At 41.2% G+C, this 15,642-nt stretch overlaps 1 protein-coding gene across 1 annotated transcript in view; it reads left to right on the top strand.

Annotated features, from left to right (window-relative positions):
- Window positions 1-15,642, top strand: part of stab1 (stabilin 1) — a 78,253-nt gene that overhangs the window by 14,441 nt on the left and 48,170 nt on the right. Inside the window, exons 19-32 of the mRNA XM_060857611.1 lie at window positions 449-511; window positions 727-825; window positions 1,639-1,725; window positions 2,405-2,516; window positions 3,952-4,138; window positions 4,610-4,703; window positions 5,060-5,218; window positions 6,120-6,215; window positions 11,186-11,281; window positions 11,929-11,976; window positions 12,069-12,196; window positions 12,845-12,953; window positions 13,047-13,124; window positions 15,405-15,506. Of these exons, the coding sequence (XP_060713594.1) occupies window positions 449-511; window positions 727-825; window positions 1,639-1,725; window positions 2,405-2,516; window positions 3,952-4,138; window positions 4,610-4,703; window positions 5,060-5,218; window positions 6,120-6,215; window positions 11,186-11,281; window positions 11,929-11,976; window positions 12,069-12,196; window positions 12,845-12,953; window positions 13,047-13,124; window positions 15,405-15,506 (1,458 nt within the window). The remainder of the gene's footprint in view (window positions 1-448; window positions 512-726; window positions 826-1,638; window positions 1,726-2,404; window positions 2,517-3,951; window positions 4,139-4,609; window positions 4,704-5,059; window positions 5,219-6,119; window positions 6,216-11,185; window positions 11,282-11,928; window positions 11,977-12,068; window positions 12,197-12,844; window positions 12,954-13,046; window positions 13,125-15,404; window positions 15,507-15,642) is intronic.

Here is a 15,642-nt window from a genome sequence, read left to right as displayed (position 1 = left end):
GTGTATATTCATTTTTCAAGAGCAAGATGTATAAAAAGGGTACAAAATAGACTATTTTTAATAGTACTACCTGAGCTGCAAGGAAAAATACAATTTGGTAACTTTATTTCTGAGATTGTATTTAATAAAAACATCAGTAAAGCAATGGTAAGAGAAACTATATGAACTAATCACTGAACCCAGATATTTAATATATAAGCTGAAATACTTTGAACCAGGTATTGAGCCCTGAGGAACTCCTGTAGTTAGGCTGTGAGGCAATAATTATAAACCTCTTCAGGATCGTAATGATTAATATTATTTTCTTGAAGTATTAAAACTGTGATGTATTAAAATCAATGGCATTGGATTTTATGGGTATTGTTCCACTTTTAATTTTAGAGCTGATATTAAAAAAAAAATTCACATGTTCATATGTTGCTTTTAAACCCGTTTACCTTATTTGCAGAGTCCATGCGTAATGTGCAAATTCATTGCTGAGTCACACTGTCCACCTGGAAGTGAAGAACAGGTATATTTAACATGCTATAGAAGAGATATAGTGCCTCTGTAATGAATCTACTGTATTACATAGTGGTACAACAGAAGCTTTTTTATATCTCACACAAAGTCTTATACCACTTATTCAATTGTATCATTGTGGTTAGGAATAGAATTGATTATTGATTAATTAAACTGCTGGCATATGGTCCATACATGCTGACTTGCACTTTTCTGTTATAATAGACTGTCCGCTTTCATAATTGTGATCCTCTTCCTGATCCACGATGGAATGATTTTACCAGCATACGAGGGTGTGCGAAATACTGCAAAGCAAAACGAACGGTACGAGAGCAATAAGGGTTGCATAGATATGATAGATATCTTAGAGTAAAATTGCTTAGAGTAAATAAAGATTTGGGAATAACACATGAGAACAATGATTTCTTTAAAAATTCATTCATTCATTCATTCATTCATTCATTCATTCATTCATTCATTCATTCATTCATTCATTTTCTACCGCTTATCCGAACTACCTCGGGTCACAGGGAGCCTGTGCCTATCTCAGGCATCATTGGGCATCAAGGCAGGATACACCCTGGACGGAGTGCCAACCCATCGCAGGGCACACACACACACACACTCATTCACTCATGCACTACGGACAATTTACCAGAGATACCAATCAACCTACCATGCATGTCTTTGGACCGGGGGAGGAAACCGGAGTAACCGGAGGAAACCCCTGAGGCATGAGGAGAACATGCAAACTCCACACACACAAGGCAGTGGTGGGAATCGAACCCCCAACCCTGGAGGTGTGAGGCGAACGTGCTAACCACTAAGCCACCGTGCCCCCCTTCTTTAAACAAGAATACAATAACAATAACCTTGTCACATAAGTCTGTACACTCTTAGGGTGTAGAGAGAAATATAGTTAAAATTAAAATGAATCAAGAAAACAACTGCTAAAATATTTTTAAGCAATTCTGATTAAATTATCAGTTCAATAATGAGCATCAGGTTGTCACATATATTATTGTTGTGAACTTTCACCAATTTTTTAATTGAAATGTTAATTAATACTTGCTATTTAGCAAGAATATTTACTAATATAAAAAAACAACAACAACAAAAAAACATTGTGTGTTTTAGAGGGCTGAATGCTGCAAAGGCTTTTTTGGGCCTGACTGTAAACCCTGTATTGGAGGTTTCCAACACCCGTGTTATGACAAAGGCACTGTAAGTAGAATGCCTATTTTTCTTTTACAAAAATGTGTTGTTGTCCCACAACTCATCACTGAGCTTCAACTCAACAAGGTGTATAAACTTCTTCTTCTTCTTCTTCTTCTTCTTCTTCTTCTTCTTCTTCTTCTTCTTCTTCTACTTCTACTTGCTGTCTCTGACTGCACATCCAGAATATTTATTGGGTTTCTAAATGAATTTCTGGTTTATTATTTTATATACTTGCATGCTTTACACTGTTTCAATCATTTGCCATTGCTCTGCAAACACCAACATGATTTATAGTAACACAAATTCCACCCACAACCTCCCCCCACATCCTTGCCAGTTAACTGCAAATTACGATGGAGATGATAAACAGTTTCCTCAAGCTTATCTAATTAGCCAAAGAACCAATCTCAACAAAACATATCCTTTACACTGATAAAGCAGCTATTTCTCCCAGTGCCTCTGTTGATGATCTCTGATTCTGGAGCCCACTTACTCCTTTGATTCTCACATTCACTTGAAATTTCTTGCTCCTTGAATATTTTTATTTTACTTTTTTATTCGGTTAAATATTTAAATCATTAATGATTTGCTTACTCAGTGGATAAAGGTACATACAAAAACAAAACTGTTGTCGTATTGTTGATTTTATTATTATTATTATTGTTATTATTATTATTATTAACAGTGCTCTGATGGCATTTATGGAGATGGCTCATGTAAATGTAACCCAGGCTTTATGGGCATTGGGTGCCACATCTGCTCTAACCCAAAGAAACATGGAGAAAGCTGTGATGAAGGTAATAACAACTGATTCTTAATCTGTGTACTTATAACTTTGGCTGCAACATAATGGCTAAAATATTTATTTGAATTGCTTACTCATTCATGCAATTACCTCATCTGCTCAATCTGCCTCATATGCAGTGTAGTAGCAGTGCAGTGCATAAGATGTGGTAGCTCAGTGGTTAAGGTGTTGGGCTACTGATCGGAAGGTCATGGGTTTGAACCCCAGACCCACCAAGCTGCCACTGCTGGGCCCCTGAGCAAGGCCCTTAACCCTCAGTTGCTCAGTTGTAAGTCACTCTGGATAAGGTTGTCTGTTAAATGCTGTAAATGTAAGATCATATAGATCCAGGCAGCAGCTTCAGCTCATGTTCACATCAGAATGTAAACATTAGTTTGACTGTGTCATGAATGTTAGTGCAAGATGGGCTGGTTTGAGTATTTCTATAACTGCAGATATCTTCGAAATTTCAAAGTCTCTATGGTGAAAAGGATATATATCCAGTGAGCTGCATATCTTTGGATCTAATTGCGTTACTCCCATTCTTTAATATGTAATTGTGCTGAGCAGAAAAGTATCTCAGAATGTACAACACATCGAATCTTGACACGAGTTACACTTCTGTCAGCCAAGAACAGAAATCTGAGGCTGCAGTGGCAACACGCTCACAATAACTGAGCAGTTGAAGATGTAATCATAGAAAAACAGTCTTGTGTGATGAATCTTGATTTCTTTTGAGTCACAGAAATTGGTCAGAATTTGTTTTCACCAACATGAATTCATGGACTGAAACTATCTTGCACTAACAGTCTAGGGTGGTGGAGGTGGTAACAGTGTGGGGAATACGTTTTCTTGGCACACCTTGGGCTGTTAATACCAATCAATCACAGCATAAATGCCACAGCCTATTTGAGTATTGATGCTGAGCATGTACATGCTTTCATGCACACAATTTATCATCTACTGGCTACTTTCAACAAGAAATGCACCATGTCACAAAGCAAAAGTCGCCTCAGATTGGTTGCTCGAACAGAACAATGAGTTCAGTGTTGTTCAGTAATCTTCCCAGTCACTTATGAGATGCGGTAGAACAGAAAGGCTAACAGAACAAAAGTACACCTAAAAATCTGCTGGAACTGAACAATGCACTCATCTCAACATGCAACAGAATCTCAAAGGAATGTTTCCAACCTCTTGTAATTGGAACCACGCCATGAAGAATTGAGGCTGTTTTGAGAGAAGGGACACCCTACATACCATTAGTATAGTGTTCCTCTATTATAGTGTATAATAAGGGCTGCAACGATGGCTAAAATAATAATCAGTAATTAAATGCTTAAAATCTTTTGAACAGATAATTCTATATAAATCAATAATAATAAAGAATTAGTATTACTACGTGATTGTCTACGTGATTTTACTGCATTTCTCTCTGTTTGTTTTCACAGATTGCCGTTGTGTTCATGGCGTGTGTGATAACAGGCCTGGCAGTCAGGGTGTGTGTCGTAGGAACTCCTGTCAGTCTGGATACACTGGAGAGCTTTGTGATCTTACAGCCACGCCCTGTGATTCAGACGGTGCCTCTGAACACTGCCATATCCATGCTTACTGTACACGCGTTGATGGCATAAACACGTCAGTTACACTGCTGTATTTACACTATAAACTTGTTTCTTACTTTTATTTAAACTTCTGAAGTAATATGGTGCATTTATTTCTTAAAGCATCTCACATAATTTTGCAAATACTGAAATACAAAGGACATTAAGTTTACACTCTGTTAAAATTAGAGGTTTCTATTAAAAAAAGATGCATCATTATAGATCACCATGACATGATTGGTCATTGGTTTTGTTTTTACCTCACAAAAATCTACATTTATAAAGTAGGTGTGTAGACTTTTTATATCCACATATAAATATATATGTATATCCACATATCTAAATTTACACATTTTTACACATATGTTCATTCAGTACTTATTCACTGCTTATGCATACTATGAAGTTACTATCAAATGAAATGGTTTCTGAATGTGCAATCATTGTGTCTTTTCTTTGAGTACTTCTGATAATTAACACAGTAGAAGTTGATGCCCTGTTCTAGGTGTGTATGTAAGCCGGGATATGATGGCGATGGATACTCCTGCACTGAAGCCAACCTGTGCCTGAAATCCGACAGAGGAGGATGCCACATAAATGTAAGTCACAGCACTATCTTTCATTTTTCTGCTCTTTCGAAGAGTTTCTGAAGCTCTAATAGAAATGTGAGCGTCTGAAGTACATAACCATGTGAATGAGTTGTTACGGTAGAAAGGATAACATATTTAAACTATTGTAAGAGATATGCATTATAGAAAATGAATCCACACCAATGCAGATTTTTAGTACAAATAGCTTACAAATGTCCTTTATCTAAATGTGAACAAGCCCAAAATGAAGGCTTATAATGTAAACATGATTATCACTGTAGATTACTGATATCCATTGGAGACATTAAGACAAACACATGACATTTCTGGGCAGCTCAGCAGAAATGTATTTTATGTGTTTATAGGCACAGTGTGTATATGCAGGCCCTGGAAACGTGTCATGCGTGTGTAATAAGGGATGGAGGGGTGATGGTGTTGTGTGTGTGGAGATCAACAACTGTTTAACAGAGAATCGTGGAGGGTGTCATGAACAGGCTGAATGCACCCACACCGGACCTGGCCAGGTAACTTATAAAACTTATACATATATAAACCTATATATATTACACTAATTGAATAAATATAAACAAACTTGCATTGTATTAAATCATATCAGAATGTCTTATGTATTAACCAGTATTATCCTTTTTTCTTCTTCTTCTACTTTCGGGTTTTCCCGTTACGAGTCTCCACAGTGAATCATCTTTCCACCTAACTCTATCCACCAATTACCTTCATGTCCCCTTTTTACACATCTATATATATCTCCTCTTTGGCCTTCCTCTTGACCTCTCACCTGGCAGCTCCATCTCCAACATCCTTCTACCATTATAACCATCTCTGTACATGTCCAAACCATCTCAATCTAGCCTCTCTGACCTTGTCCCCAAAACAGCCAACCTGAGCTGTCCCTCTGATGTGCTCGTTCCTAATCCTGTCCATCCTCGTCACTCCTAAAGAAAACCTCAACATCCTCATCTCTACTACCTCCATCTCTACCTCATGTCTTTTCATCACTGCTAGAGTCTCTAACCAATACAGCAGAGCTGCTCTTACTACTGTCTCCTATATTATATTAAAAGATTATATAATTTTTTTTAACATTATAATCTTAACTTTTTTAAAAGTCTGTATGAAAGCAAGCTAGTTATTCATATTTAATGTTTTTATTATCTCTTTATTAATACATTATTTCTTTATAAATATATATTAATACCCCATATTAAGTTAGAATATTTAATAGCTCCTACTTTTGTAATATTAAAAGTCTAATCTTAAATAATCATTCATATTATTTGTATGCAAATTATTCTTTGTATGTAATTTTTTTCTTTTATTGATGGCCTTGTCTATCCTTCAAATATCTTTTTTTTAGACTATTTGTACATGCACTTAATTAGCGTAGTTTGCTTGTTATTTCTTCAGAGTGAATGTGCCTGTAAGGAAGGATTCATGGGAAATGGCATCATGTGTCAGATCGTTAATCCCTGTCTGACAGACAATGGAGGCTGCCACGCCATGGTTTGTATTCAGTAATACACACATTTCCCCACTGAGATCCCAGATGTGTGTATGTCAGAAACACCACTCTAATCTCTACAAACTAGGTATATCATGGGTATTTTGTATTTATCTGAGACTGCATGAATAGTTAGCAGGCTAGTGTGTAATTTGTTATAGAGACAAAATTCTTGTAATGATAGGTCGTGAGACGGAGGATCCATTTGCACGCTTTTTAATTCAAGCTCGGTTTGTCTGGATGAGCTTGGTGAAACTCAGCAGTGAGTGAGGGGTCCAGGATGTCTCGTGATCTCACCCACGACCGTTCCTCTGGGCCGTATCCCTCCCAATCGACCAGGTATTCGAGTTGGCCGCCACGGTGTCTGGAGTCTAGAAGGCTGCGAACCTGGTATGCCTCCTCATCCCCGATCAGCAAGGGCGGTGGCTCTGGCAGGTCGGCAGTCGCCTCTTGCTCCCTTCTCGGACCGTTGGCTGGCTTAAGGAGCGAGACGTGGAATGTGGGAGAGATGCGGTAATGGGGTGGAAGCGCCAGGCCGTATGACACAGGATTAACTTGTCTGAGAACCTTGAATGGACCCACGAACCTGGGGCTGAGTTTCTTGCATGGGAGATGGAGTCGCATGTCGCGGGTGGAGAGCCATACCCACTGTCCCGGTTGAAATTCTGGGTGCGGTCTATGACGCCTGTCGGCTTGGAGCTTCTGGCGGCGGATGGCTCTCTGTAGCTGGCGGTCTCCTCGCTCTTATGGAACCAGTCATCCACCGCAGGCAGATCAGAGGGTTCACCGGACCACGGGAACAGGGGTGGCTGGTATCCGAGGACACATTGAAAGGGCGTGAGACCGGTGGCTGGTTTGATGAGTGAGTTCTGTGCATACTCTGCCCACATTGGATACTTGCTCCAGTCAGTCTGGTTATCCTGGCAGTTGGAATGGAGAAAACGAGTGAGTTCTTGGTTTAGGCGCTCGGTTAGATTGTGGGTGATATCCCGAGGTAAGGCTGATGTTGATAGTTAGTCTTTTGAAGAAGGCTGCCCACACTCGGGAGGTGAACTGTGGCCCCCTGTCTGAGACGATGTCCTCAGGGATGCCATAGAAACGGAACACATAACTGCACAAGGTTTCTGTGGTCCCGAATGCCGTGGGTAGCTTGGGTAGAGCTATCAGGCGGCACGCTTTGGAGAACCGGTCTACGACTGTGAGAATGACGGTGCAGTTATCGGATTTGGGCAGATCGGTAATAAAATCGATGGCGATATGGGACCAGGGGTGCTGAGGGATAGGTAGTGGTTGTAGCAAGCCTGCTGGGAGCTGATGTGAAGATTTGGACGTGTTGCAAATGGCACACTTTTTTACGAACTCTTGGGTGTCCTGGGACAGAGAGGGCCACCAGAAAGTGTTCTGCGCCAGACGGATCGTGGCCGAGATGCCGGGATGACCGGAGCTGGGTAAAGCGTGCAACAGTTGTAGCAGGGTAGAACGTAAGTTCTTGGGCACGTAGGTTTTGGTAGCGGGGCAGTCGTTCGGAGGTGGAGAAAGCGCATTGGCCTGGGAGATCTGGGTAATGATGTCCCATTGGATGGGAGCGATAATTTGAGCCTCGGGAATGATGGGCTCTGTCTGAGAGGGCTGGTCAGGTTCATTGCCCAGGCAGGAAAGTGTGTCGGCTTTGATATTCTTTGATGTAGGTTACCGTGAAGTGAAATTGTGTGAAAAACATGGCCCATCGTGCTTGATGGGGATTCAACCGCTTGGCCGAGCGTAGGTACTCGAGGTTTTTATGGTCTGTGATAACCGTGAACGGCTGCTGAGCGCCCTCTAGCCATTATCGCCACTCCTCGAATGCCTCCTTCATGGCCAGTAGCTCACGGTCCCCTACGTCGTAATTGCGTTCAGCGGCAGATAGTTTCTTCGAGTAGTAAGCACACGGAAACAACTTGTTAGCCGGACCTTGTCGTTGAGAAAGAATCGCTCCGATGCCTGCACTGGAGGCGTCCACCTCAACTACGAACGGTCGAGCCGGATCAGGGTGGTGAAGGATGGGAGCTGTTGTGAAGCACTCCTTCAGCAGGTGAAAAGTGCTGATAGCTTCAGGTGACCATGATAGACGGGGCGATGTTTTCTTCATCAGTGATGTGAGTGGCGCAGCGACCATGCTGAACCCACGAATGAAGCGGCGATAGAAATTCGCAAAGCCGAGAAAGCGTTGTAATTCTTTGACAGTCTGGGGCTGGGGCCACTTTAACACTGCCTCTACATTGGACTCGTCCATGGCGACCCCTCCGGCGGAAATGACATAGCCCAGGAATGACATAGAGGTCCTGTGGAATTCACATTTCTCGGCTTTAGCATAGAGCTGATGTTGTATCAGTCTCTCCAGCACTGCACGTACGTGCTGGATGTGAGCCTCCATGGTTTCAGAATATATTAATATGTCGTCAATGTACACAATTACCCATCGATCCAGCATGTCTCGGAACACGTCGTTGATAAATGACTGGAACACTGACGGAATGTTAGCTAGGCCGAACTGCATGACCAAATACTCATAATGTCCGGACTTTGTGGAGAAGGCGGTCTTCCATTCATCCCTCTCTGATGCGGATAAGGTTATAAGCACTGCGTAAATCCAATTTGGTGAAGAACCTGGCTTTGCACAGCTGTTCCAGGGCTGAGGGGACCAGGGGGAGAGGGTAGTGAAATTTGACGGTAATATCTCGTCAGAGCTCGATAGTCTATGCAGGAGCATAGCCCCCCGTCTTTCCTCTTTACAAAGAAGAAGCCGGATGATGCTGGTGACACAGAATGCCGAATAAACCCCTTTTTTAGTTCCGCTTCGATATATGCATTCATGGCTTCGGTCTCCGGCTGTGACAGCGGGAAGATTCTGCCTTTTGGGGGCGTGGCGTTGGGTAGAAGTTCGATGCTGCAATCACCGGGACGGTGAGCAAGTAGCTTGGTGGCTTTGACCTTGCTAAATGCCTCTACGAGGTCGTGATATTCAGCCGGGAGGTCGGGGCTGACAGGAGTGGCCGGCGCGGTGGTCGCGGAGTATAGCGGAAGTAGAGCCTCGGAGATTTGGTTATGTGGAGCGCAGGTCTCAATCCAGGCTATAATCCGTGGCTCTTTCCAGGAACTGACCGGGTTGTGGAGCTTTAGCCAGGGTAACCCCAGGATCAGAGAATGACGAGGAGAGGTAATAATGTGGAACCGGATTGTCTCGCTGTGATATGGACCCACCAGTAGCTCGATCTCTTCGGTGACGACCCTTATCCGTCCCTCTCTGAGGGGTCGACCGTCTATCGCTTCTATGGCTGCGGGGACCTCACACTCTGTTATGAAATTTCCAGCGGCGCCGGAATCAATGAGAGCCTCCAATTCAATACCGGGCAGAACCGGGCACAGAACCGGGCACAAGTCTGAGTTCGTGATGCGAAACTGGCAACACTCACTAAAGTACTCTGCTCGTTGTGTGGTCTGATGGGACCGGAGGACAGACGATGCCCAGGCGCACCGCAGTATAAACAGAGCCGGTTATGTATGCGACGTGTTCTCTCCTCGGGGGTGAGATGAGCGTAAGCATGGTGTGTGGACTCAGCATATTCAGAGGACGGGGAGTGTGTGGGTGATCCCCGGGCTCGGATCAGATTCGGATAGACAGATCCATAAAGTCAGCTAGGTTTCTCGACCTTTACGATAGAGGAGCTTGAGGGGTATCTCCTCCCAACCTGCCTGAGCTGCGAGGGTGCGGAACGTTAATGCATATTCCGCTGCGCTGCAGCTCCCCTGGGAAATATTCAGAAGGCGCTCCTCTGCGCTCTCTCCTCCAGTGGCATGATCGAATACGCTGCGGAACTGGGCGAGGAAGTGGTTGAAGGAAGGAAAAGCTGATCCGTCCTCTCTCCATACGGCGGTGGCCCACTCTAGAGCCCTTCCGGTAAGCAGGGTGCAGACCAGTGCTATACGGCTGGCGTCCGTGGGATAGAGAGATGGTTGTTGTGTCACAAACAGTGAACACTGCATAAGAAAACCCCTGCATCTTGCCGGGTCTCCATCGAATTTCTCCGGGAAGGAAAGCCGTGGGTTAGCGATCTCGGGGATCATGCTGGAGGCTGTGGAGATACTCTGCAAGCTTTGCAGGGCTGTGACAAGTTCACCCGTGAGTGATGCGAGATGAGCCAGCTGTCGGGAGTGGTCGCTGACTGGCTGAACCTGGGAGAAGAGCTGCGAGGCAGCGGCTGGATCATATGGCGGCAAAGTCTTCTGTAATGACAGGTCGTGAGACGGAGGATCCATTTGCACGCTTTTTAATTCAAGCTCGAGGTACAACAGGCTTAGGTCAGGATCAGCAAACACAATATCGAAGATGAGGCAAAAATCAGAAACGGTAATACAGGCAGAAGGTCGGGGCAGGCGGCAGACAATCATAGAATGGAGCAAAATCAAAACAGAGTCAAAAACCAGGAATACACAGACAGACAAATGCTCGGACCGATAGCAGAGGCAAATCGAGACTTCGCAGTGAAAGGGAGTTCAAGTTCATGCTTTATAGGAAGCAGGTGATTGAAAGCAGGTGGTGGTGATAATCATGACAGGAGCGGGGGTTTGTGGGAGATGTAGTGCAGAAGCTGCTAGAACTCAGGTGAAGGTTCCCTCTGGTGGCGGTCGGGAGACAAGGCAGGTGTTTCATTCATAACAATTCAACTAATACAGATAAACCTAAAACGTAATGCTTAGTTAATAGCTTTTATGGAATGAATGGTAATTCAAAATAGTAACTGAAAAGAATTCGTAACTAGCTTGCTGGTTAAGTATTCATGGCATCATGGGTATTTTGTACTCTTTTGAACCGATATAGCTGATTAATGAGCTTTACTAAATAATTTATCTAACAATATCTGAATATCTGACTCACATTACTATCCTCAATAAAATACATTTATATACAAAAAATACCTTTTTCCACCCACAGGCAAAATGTTTGTTTAATAACAGCGGCATACACGAGTGTGTTTGTCCAGAAGATCATGCAGGAGATGGCTTAACATGCTATGGGAACATACTGATGGTAAGTAACTTTCTCAGAATAATGTATTATTTAATAAAAGTTAAATCCCTGACTTTGTGCTAGACTTCTGATAAGATTTAAGAAGGTTCTTTTAATCTAAAAAGTTATAAGTTATAAATGTGCAGTTAACAGTTTAAACTATTATCATATTTTTTAAAAACTTTTCTACAAACTAAATAATTGTTCAATAATTCTAAGAAAATTGATAAGTGTACTAAATAAAAAATGTCCTAATAAATATAATTTTATCTGTGTATATGTGTTTACAATGAATTCACTTAAAAGCCTATGTAACTCAATTCATGCTCTTCCTTAACCCATTAAATAATACACATAATTTATTAAATAATTCTGTAAATTGTCAGTTACCCCAGGCAAGCTATTCTAACATACGTTAAAATGTAATTAAATAATATTGCTAATTCTTGTTTCTTTCATGACTAAAAATAAGTCCACATCCATCATTAGTTTACTCAAGGAAATAATTAGTGTAAATAATTGACTAATAAAATAAAAATCAGAAACTAGTTTACATTTAAATGGCGTAAGTGCTTTAAAAAATATATTTTTTAAATGCTATCTAATTAATAAACATCTGATTAATTAATGTTAATTTCATAACCATACTATTTTCCCACTCTTTCCAGGAAATAGATGGAAACTCAGATTTCTACACTTTCAACCGCTATTTACAAGTTTGTACAGTTTTATTATGTATATAAACCAGTTACAAAATATCTACTGTTTTGCAAAGCAAGTAACGTGTGTTTTGTCCTTCAACCTTTAGAGACACCCAGTGATCAGTGCTGAGAGCAATGTGACTGCTTTAGTTCCATCCAGGGATGCATTTAATAATCTGACTGATGCAGAAGAGCTGTTTTGGACCGATATGTACCGTCTTCCTTACCTCCTGCAGTATGCTATGATTTTTCTTATACGTCCATGCTGAAGTGATTGTTTCTGTACCTATTCAACTACAAACACATTTCCCACAGTTAGAATTATTGCTGCTTAGTTAAGGGTTGGTAATGTTGTGTTAAATGATTCTTTTGGAATGAATGGTAAGGCATATTAGAGGCTATGAATTCATAACTAGCTAGATAGCTTAAACTTATTAATATAGCTAGCTTTGGGAGGTAAAGAAGACGCATGAATTGGTATCTAAGAAAAAAAGAGAAGAAAACTCAAGCTGTTTGAGATTTTTGAGTACAAAAAGAAAAAGCAGGGAGTAAAACATATCTCATATATGTATTTGATTAAGTATTTAGTTTTTGAGAAAATTACAAATCATCTGAAATAATACTCAGTAACAAATATCAATTACCCAAAATTCTTTATCCATTTCCTATTCCTTAAAAGAATGAATGAATGTAAATGGATCTAAGTGCAAGATATTTTGTGCTTGAATCTTTGAATTTCCTTGTTTTCTCTGAAACAATTGGTGTTAAAGTTTAATTATTAAAGTGTTCAGTAATCTTTAGACACTGAAGCACTGTACACTTTTCCAACAGTCTTTTTATTTTAGTGTGTGTGCGTGTGTGTGTGTGTGTATGTGTTTTTCAGAGCTCACTTCTTGGATGGCATTTACACCTATGATGACTTGACGAAGCAGGTCAATAAAACAGTCCCAACTAAATCCAAGACAAAATGGGAGATCACGATTAACAATGGGGTAACAACTGATACATCTTTCTGATATGTAGGTTTTTGTGTATTTACTTTCTTTTCTCATTGCAATGTGTGAAACTGTGGTTTTCTTCTTCAGGAGCTTATGATTGATAATGCTGCTATTCTTGTCCCTGATCTCCAAGCAACCAATGGGTTCATTCACATCATCAATACAGTAATTATACATTTTAATTTCATGTAACAGTCCTTTTGGTTGAGTCCACCAACCTAAGACGCCTTGATTTGGCATTTTTATTCCACTTATCTTTGCAAAAATGCTCCAGATCTATTAAATTGCTAGGGGATCTTCATGTGCACCCTGCTCTGCATGTCATATCACAGAGTTTTGATAGGATTTATATCTGGGCTGTGACTGGGCCGTTTGAAGACGTTGATCTTTTTCTTCTGAAGCCATTCCCTTATTGACTTGGATTTGTGCTTTGGATACTTATATATTGTTATGCTGGAAGGCTAACATGTTGTCAGGGATGGCAGGCGATTTCAAATTAAGAGTCTTTAATGTAAGCAGGCTCGAAACAGGGGAGGAACAGTTCAATAAAACAGACAGTCCAATAATCATAGATCCAGGCGAACAGGGCAATGCACAGCAAGCAGCTAACAAAGACATGAACAGTACAGTAGTCAAAAGTACAGGCAAACACAGCAATGTGGAGCAGGCAGAAAACGGGGTCATATCAGTTCAATAATCCAAGCAACAGGATAAAGGGGCAATGTAGAGCAGGCACAGAAAGCAGGGTCAAAAACTGTCAATAAATCGGATACACTAGCACATGGGGTAATGCAGGGCAGGCAGTAATCCAAGGGTGATGAGACAGGGTGATGCAGAGTAGGCAGAATCAGGATCCAGGAATAGGCAGGGTCAAACCAAGAGAGAAGAAACATGAGGCAAGGCAGACTGATGAGACCATCTGTTGAGGAACAATGTTTCAGCAGAGTGCTTACATAGTGCAGGGCTGCATAAAATGGCCAACGACCCGGACGTGAAAATCCAAGATGGCTGCCGACCCAGAAGTGACGTCAATAAAACGTGGAAGTAAATGTCGTAAACCCGGAAGTGCACAGAAATTTGCTGACACGTTTTCTTAATCTACAGTTGTCAATTTGAGGCCTGCAGGTTTTGTGGCAAAATGGTCTGGTCTTTGGAGCTATCCATGGTTCCCTCATTTCTCACTAGAGCTCCAGTCCTTGCTTCACCATTGGTACGGTGATCTTTGTTTGATAAGCTAGCATGTTTTTGCACCATATATCTACTACCTTGACCTCATCGAACCAGAACAGATTTTGCAATATGATTTGGAGTTATGTGTGTTTTATCAAAACATACATACAAAATGCAGGGCTTAAATAATTTTGCCAAGGTACTCCATAGCCCATAATACAAACAATACCAATACAAGAGATTGTTGTCACATCTAGGGAGTGACCAGTACTTGCCAGATATTCCTGTAGCTCCTATGTTGCTGTACACTTCTCAGCAGCTTTCTTTTTGTCCTTCTGACTATTTTGGAATGACGTTCTCGTTCTAACATCAGTGTAATGCCCAATTTTCTTAACTTGTTCAAAGCCATCAATGTGTTCCAGTGTTTTGAAAACTCCTGATGAATTCCTGATCAATACTTTCCAAATTCTTGTATTGAAACAACAGGATGCAAGGAAAATGAACACATACTTCACTGAAACTGGTGCACTGTGTGTGTGTGTGTGTGTGTGTGTGTGTGTGTGTGTGTTTGTGAGAGAGTGTGAGAGAGTGTGAGATAGTGAGAGTGAGTGTGAGAGAGGGAGAGTGTGAGAGGGAGAGTGTGAGAGGGAGAGAGAGGGAGAGGGAGAGAGAAATGCGATCAGGAGTCCAGCGACTGTGGTCTAAGAGCAGGTGTGTTATGAGACATAGAATCTGATGTGGCCATGTTTGTAGACTGTAGTGTGTGATAAGAACACAGATGGAGTTTAGTAATCTGACGACCTGTTTTTATTTTATTTTGCCACCTGAAGTTATTTGCTTGTTAATAGAAATTGATAGGGGTCACCCAAATGTCATTTAGGCCCTGATAAAAACTTGAAGTACGGTGTAAACCCTTCATTCCTCCCACGATACATGTGCAATCAGGTTATTGTAAAATACTTCTGTTTGCTTTTAATTAAATATATCAAATTAAAGGCACAAACAGATCCGACAAGATTTATATTGGTTTCATAATACACATCAGAAAATACTGCAGTTTTAACAATGTGTATAGACTTTGTATATCCACTATATCCACTGTGTTATTGTTCTTATTGTAACTCCTGCCTTCATTTTATATATATCACTTTAATGCAAATACTATTACATTTAGCAAATTATATTGCATTTTTTTCAGTCTAAATCTAGTACTGAATTGTATTTTTGGTTTGCTGTGATATGGTTCCTTGAAGAAAGCACTGTGTTTTGTGTCAGGTTCTGAAACCACCCCTTTCGGACATCCCCCCTCCTCCCCCTGACCTGATGGAGGTCCTCAATAAGACTCCCTCATTCAGCCTGTTCAGAGAAGCAGCACTGGTAAACACACACATGCACGCGCACACACACACACAAACCAGTCTCTACATGCACTAAACTAAACACGTAACTAAAACATAAACCAGTCTATATACAGTAAATTAAACACAAACACATACACACACCAGTCAACACA

This window comes from Tachysurus vachellii, chromosome 22, assembly GCF_030014155.1.
Source record: "Tachysurus vachellii isolate PV-2020 chromosome 22, HZAU_Pvac_v1, whole genome shotgun sequence".
NCBI lineage: Eukaryota > Metazoa > Chordata > Actinopteri > Siluriformes > Bagridae > Tachysurus > Tachysurus vachellii.
The sequence above is the reverse complement of the archived record's forward strand: the minus strand, read 5'-3'. Positions and strand labels throughout refer to the sequence as shown.